Source organism: Aplysia californica, unplaced genomic scaffold (genome assembly GCF_000002075.1).
Source record: "Aplysia californica isolate F4 #8 unplaced genomic scaffold, AplCal3.0 scaffold00024, whole genome shotgun sequence".
Lineage (NCBI taxonomy): Eukaryota > Metazoa > Mollusca > Gastropoda > Aplysiida > Aplysiidae > Aplysia > Aplysia californica.
In genome coordinates, this window is record NW_004797294.1 from 799,368 (window position 1) to 806,287 (window position 6,920).

A 6,920-nucleotide genomic window follows, 5' to 3' on the forward strand; every position below is an offset into this window, starting at 1 on the left:
GCGCGGTACAGGTACAGTGGTTTAATTCTTTACTCCCCTGTCTCTTGGACAGCGCCCCGAAAACCACACGGGTGACCAGATAATAGTCATTATGTTTTCTTTAAGGAAATAGGCGTTTTAAAAATATGTTTAGATTCCAAGTGGGACCTACTATTGATTGACATGTTGTTTTTTTGTTGTTTTTTTGTTGTTTTTTTTTGTTGTTGTTGACAATTTCATGGTGTGGGGATGATAAAAATGAGTATTTTTATGGTTTTTTCAAACCCAGCCCGCCTCCCCCCCCCCAACCACCTCTTCCCAATCCCTCTCCGCCTGTCTCAATCACTGGGGAGACCATTTTTATTTGGGTTTTTCACACATATGTATCATTATCACAATGTTCCTGTGGTGGAAATTTCAGTTTTTTTGGTATGCATATGCAGGAAGGAGGGGGAAGGGGGAGTTCGACGTTTCAAAGTGCAGTCTCTAGATTATTGTATTGACTCTCAATAACTCCTGTGTTCTGATGTACTTGTATGGTGTGTTCTATGGTGTGTCATCTTTGCTGTTTCACAATCGAAATATTCAGGTTCTTGTAAGTTAGGCACAATACACTTGCAAAAATAAAAGCAAAGACATAAATAAATAATAATAATTAGGAAACTAACATCACAATACCCATAATATTATTTGCATCTACTTTCAGCGTCCAAAAGCCCCCAAATCCTGTGCTGGTTGTTGATACAACAGAAAAATCTGGAAACTAAAGGCAAAGCTGTCCGCTCAACCTGGGCGAAGCGCTGCGACAAGACTCTTTACTTCAGGTTCGTTGCCCAAGTTTATGAATTATGATATGTACTGAGGCGTAGACTGGATCTCTGTCTGTCTGTCTGTCCGTCTGTCTGTCTGTCTGTCTGTCTGTCTCTGTCTCTCTCTTTGACCCCCCCCTCTCTCTCTCTCTCTCTCTCTCTCTCTCTCTCTCTCTCTCTCTCTCTCTCTCTCTCTCTCTCTCTCTCTCAATATTTCTCTTTCTCATTGCTGATTTTGGAGAAACTCTCTCAGCATAGCCTTTTTTGCGTGCAAATTGAGTAATCCACATGCCACAGAAAGATACCTACTGCTGGAATTCGATGCAGATGAAATCATAACGTTCTTCGGGTCTCACCAAATTAGGTACATCTACTATTAAATATACATGTCACCCATATACATGTTTATGCACCACACAATACTTCATATCGAGGGCCTTTTTGCATTTTCATTTTAAGTTATTCTATCATTCATAACAACTGTACCTACTGATAATAATAATAATAATAATAATAATAATAATAATAATAAGAAGAAGAAGAAGAAGAAGAAGAAGAAGAAGAAGAAGAAAAAGAAGAAGAAGAAGAAGAAGAAGAAAAAGAAGAAGAAGAAGAAGAAATATCATCATCATCATCATCATCATTATCATCATCATCATCATCATTATCATCATCATCATCGTCTTAATAATAATAATAATAATAATAATAATAATAATAATAATAATAATAATAATAATAATAATAACTAATAATAATAACTAACTGAAAAAATTAGTGATGCAACAATAACAATAATGATAATGTCGTGTCAGTTCTTCCGACAACAAGAGCTTCCCCACCATCGGCCTTGACATCCCAGAAGGCCGCTCTCGCCTCACTGCCAAAGTCCTGCTGGCCAGCGCCTTCTGCTACAAGCTCTACGGCGAGCAATTTGATTGGTTCTTCAAGGCTGATGACGACACTTACGTCATCGTGGAAAATCTCAGGAGATTCCTCGCGTCGCGTGACCCAGATGAACCAGTCTATTTTGGTTATCGCTTCAAGCCGTACACACCGCAAGGTAGGTGTGATAAGTACGTACTACGTACGTGTGTGGGTTTGAGGACCCTTTCAATACTGTTAGTTGTATTGGGTTTTTTTGGGTTTATTTTTTTGCTTATTTTTTTAGCAAGGCCTTCGAATTTTGTGTTCATCTCTCGTAGGAGCTAGACAGTCAGACTGAGAGTCTGGAAAACGCCCCAAAAAGACCCAAATTCAAGAATACTAAATCAGGTTTCGAACCAGTACCGTCCACTCCACATTTCAATATGATACCAACTGATGTAATATAGCAACCTAGTCGTGCCATCTGAGTCTATTGTTTGTGTGTGTGAGGGGGGGGGGTTCATACGTTACAAGTCCTACAAGGAACAGCTCCATGCTATTTCGAAGCCGTTCTGGGTCTGATTATACCCATGTCAGGTCTGACGAAATGTGGCTCCTTAAAACTAGAATGACGTCTTCATAAAGTTGGCTAGGAGTATTTAAACATATTTCCTGTACTCGTGTGAGTACCATACATCCAGAGGATAACTATCGTCACTTTTTGAGACGAAGGGAAAAAAGGAGGGGGGGGGGGGGTATTAATTATTTGTAATACCTTCCTCATTGGTTCTCTTTGCTTTGGATTTGCATTTTTCGGGAGTTTGTAAATCCTATTTTTTTTACTAGACCAGATTATAATAATTTATCAAATCATACACTTGCATAATTATACCATCTCACATACAACTGTACTTACTATTTTCATGGCTAGAAATGTACGGTTCTATAATTCTGATTTTCTTTATAAGATTCTAAAGACTATCCTTAGACTCCTCGAAACATATCGAATTTCGGACTGACTCGTGGGAGAAAGTGAATCGTAGCAACAACAAAAAGTATCAATGTACACTCTGCCATCTACAAAGCTAACGTTATCATAACTTTGTGTTAACTATTACTAACACAACACGTGCACAGCGTTATACTAATCAGAGTCACCTTGAAAGGATTGGGCAAGGAAAAAAGATACTATACCACACACTGTACCACAGAACACTGGCTGGTTGGTTGGAGGTACATGACGGGTCATATTTGCCTCAGGGACCTCTGGGGTTGATGTTTTCTGACCCACCATTCATTTCGGCTGTCAGATGACAACTGCTCTGTGCACTGTTCAAACCATCGTATTGCTCAGGATTGTGTGTTGACAGTCCTCTCTGTATTCTTACATGCTCTTGTCCCTTCCAGCCTGCCTTTTAGTATCTCTTTTTACAGTGGGCAGTAATCTTCTTTTGTGTGCAGAATATTGGTTTCCTGGCTTTGATTTTGCGTTGAAGCTCCTGTTATCTTCTTAATATTTCGGAGAATTCTACATCGGTACTTTTTGGTTTGTATTACCAATACCAGGTTGTGAGTCTCCAACAAGCATAATCATAAAGACGCAATATCTTAAAATAAAGCATGCAGAACACTACGCATTGCACTCTAATACACGTAATATGACTTTCTGCAGTTTTGAGTTTCGTAAAACTCTTACCAAGCTGAAACTGCGCATTATTTTGTTGTACAGCTTTGCATTCTGTTTGTTTTCCTTGGCAGGTTACATGTCTGGGGGTGCCGGCTACGTTTTGAGTCGAGAGGCCTTGAGGCGGCTTGTGGTGGAAGGAGTTGTGAAAAGACGCTGTACCAAGTTCTAGTACGTTTTTGTTAGAAATGAAATATGAGTTTCGAAGTAGGAATAAACTTTTTATCATTATTATTATTATTATTATTATTATTATTATTATTATTATTATTATTATTATTATTATTATTATTATTATTATTATTATTATTATTATTATTATTAATATTAATATTACCATCATCATTATAATTATTATAATTAGTATTATTAGTAGTAGTATTACTACTATTATCTTTTTATTATTATTATAAGAAGATAATAATGATAATGATAATGATAATAAACCCATACGACCAACGAACTTGGAAAACAATTTTTCTTGACTTCTCTGAAACCCATAAATTTAGTCTTTGATATAAACAAAGTCGGAATGCCTAAAAGGGTACACAAACTATAAATGTAAAGGCCACCAGAAAGCTCAGAAAGCAACATTTATCAGGAGATATTTTTTCAATGGTTCATTCCTTTAAAAAGTGTACCTAAATGATGTAACTTTCCTTGCTTTTTTCAGCGTTTAATTTAGAATTTGAATTTCAACAAAATATTTGTTCTCGAGTACATGTAACTGATAGCACAGATTACGGACTGGCGCTCATATGATCTTATGCAGTTGCGACCGTAAAACCTCTACTTAAAAAAAACAACCCCAACAGATTACGAAACTGGAATAATAAAAATACAAAACTTAGCTGAGTGCATCTGAACAGCTGGTCAAAGCGAATAATATGTGATACTTACATTCTACTTTTTAAACTCGTGTTTCTTCTTTCCTTCCTTCTTGTCTGTTTGTTCTCTTTCTTTAAGCCTCATTATATATTTCTACTGAATCTTCATGGTTCTTGTGGTCTAGGGGTTAAGGTTTTTGCCTCTCATTCAATAGGCCCCGGGTTCGAATCCGGATAGCGACGGGAGTTTTTCTTCTCTAAATTTGATTCCTTTCAACTCCTTTCCTGCTCTCTAGCAATGTTCTGTCGTCTGCTTCCGTCTCCACTTTCTGCCCCCATCCCTCACCTCCTTTGCTCCCTCCCCTGGGCTCCTTATTACTCTTTCTTCAGCCTTGCTACTCCTTCGCTCCTTCTCACTGTTGTCTTTCAGCCACACCCTTGATCTTATGGTAGGAAAGATCTACACCTAGCTTTCTCGGACAAAGGCGAACATTTTGAGAGGTCACGTGTGCAGGTTGCGCATGTTAAAGATCCCTAGGGGGTCCAAAATCGATAAGATTAGGCTTCGGCGGCCACCCGAGCAAAATTCAAAATTTTCTACAAACCGAAAAATGTTTAATGTGTCTCGCGTGCTCATATGGCCAGGGGCAATTGCGAGTGCGGTAAAGCACTAACCAAAAAAAATAAAAAATAAAAAAATAAAACGAACTTTCGGTTAAAATTGATTCACCTAGATCTAGTTCCCATTCATAAACGCTTTTCTTTTTCATCTCTCCCACTTTACAGCGGTATGGAAGACCTTGACCTTGGCCAGTGTCTCTATGAATTGGGGGTCAAGGCTGAGGATTCCATTGATGAAAAAGGCCTTGAAAGATTTCACCCCCTGAACCCTTTTACTTACTTCGCCGACTTTCCCTTACCCAACTGGACTCACCAGTACGCCTACCATCCATTCCAACGGGTAGGTTTCTATCACGGTATAAGCTTAAGCATTTTTGCTACATACATTTATCGAATTTATGACAGATCGTTTATGTCTGTCTAACATTTCCCTCAATACATTTCAAAAGATAAGCGCCAATCCTATAATGATGATTTTTTGTGTGTCATATCTTTTTTTAAATCGAATTTTGACAGATCTTAGATATTATCTGATCTTCCTACAGTGAACATCTCTCTCTAGATAGTTTTTTTTTAAAATATACTCTCAGACAGACAGACATAAAAACAGACACACACATATTCACACATTCACACGCCTAAAAAACTCACCAAAAATAGTGAAAGACATTTTTAAAAGCAATCATCCGACCAAACGTACTAACAGTTCTACTTTTCCTTTATTACAGGGCTTTCAATGTTGCAGCAACCGGACTATTTCTTTCCACTACATGAAGCCTCAGGATATGTACACCCTGGAGTATACCATCTATCACCTAAAACACTGACTGTTCAAATATTATATGAAACCTGAATAGACTGGTGTGCACAAAGTGTCGCCTCAAACACTGACTGTTTGAATATAATATGAAACCTGAATAGACTGGTGTGCACAAAGTGTCGCCTCAAACACTGACTGTTCGAATACATGAAACAGGGAAAATATTGATGTGTTTATCGTATGTCCTCTACAACCCTGACTGTTCGAATACATGAAACAGGGAAAATATTTGTGTGTATTTTATATCTTGTGTTACCTCAAACACTGAATTTTGAAATACGCGAAACGGGAAAACATTGGTATACGTGCTATGTGTCACCTTATACACTGAATGTACGAACAAATTAAAGAAACGTGAAAAGATTTGTGTACATCACGGGTCACTTAAAACACTGGACGTACAAACAAAAGAGATGTGTAAAGTCTGGCACACATCAATGTGATACGTTGTGATAAAAGTATACAACATGTGTGACTTTAAAAACCCGGAATATATTGGAGCAGACAACTCATTGAAATCACAGTGGAGTGCAGTGCTGAGGACTCCGCTTCAAATCTTCAATGTTATATTCTTACAATTTGAAATATCGGGAAGCACATATTCTGGCTTGGTCCTCTCGGAGACAGACTTCAATTGCAGAGTTCCCACCCATCAAACAACCCTAAATGGTGTTCATGGAAGCTGAATACACTCAGTGCAGCTGACCCACTTGATTTATATTATCATAGTATTATGGAAGCTGAATACACTCAGTGCAGCTGACTCACTTGATTTATATTATCATAGTATTATATTATTTACTTATTGACTACCCGTTACGCCATCTATCTGGCGTTTAGGGCATCAACAAAGGATCTCCAGCTCTGTCTGATTTTGGACCTTCTTAGTCAACATCCCCCACGAATGGTTCCAGCACTTCATTTCAGACTCTACTGTGCGTCTCCAGGTCTTTTTGGTCCTACCCCTCTTGCGATGTCCTTCGGGCGTCCAGCGGAGGGCAGTTTTTACAATAGAGTCTGGTTCTCTTCTCAGGACATGCCCAATCCCTCTCCTTGTTCTCCTTGTTATTATGGTGGTCATGTCCTCTTGCCTACATTTTCGTAAAAGATCTGCGTTGGAAATCTTGTCGGGCCAGAAGATTCGGAGGATTTATAATATTATTAGTACTATAATTACTATTATTATTAGTATTATAGTACCACCTTAAAAAACGATTATTGTAAGTGCATTCAGTCGCCTAAAAATATCATTAAAAACCCCAACAAATGTAAAATTGAAAATTTATGACATGTATAATTTAAACACACTGTTT

General features: G+C 38.0%; 1 protein-coding gene across 1 annotated transcript in view; it reads left to right on the top strand.

Moving 5' to 3' along the window:
• Positions 1-6,576, top strand: part of LOC101860714 (glycoprotein-N-acetylgalactosamine 3-beta-galactosyltransferase 1-B-like) — a 9,372-nt gene extending 2,796 nt beyond the window's left edge. The window contains exons 3-7 of the mRNA XM_005090990.3: positions 686-803; positions 1,604-1,851; positions 3,414-3,510; positions 4,953-5,127; positions 5,516-6,576. Of these exons, the coding sequence (XP_005091047.1) occupies positions 686-803; positions 1,604-1,851; positions 3,414-3,510; positions 4,953-5,127; positions 5,516-5,614 (737 nt within the window). The 3' untranslated portion in view covers positions 5,615-6,576. The remainder of the gene's footprint in view (positions 1-685; positions 804-1,603; positions 1,852-3,413; positions 3,511-4,952; positions 5,128-5,515) is intronic.
• Positions 6,577-6,920: the final 344 nt, after the last annotated feature.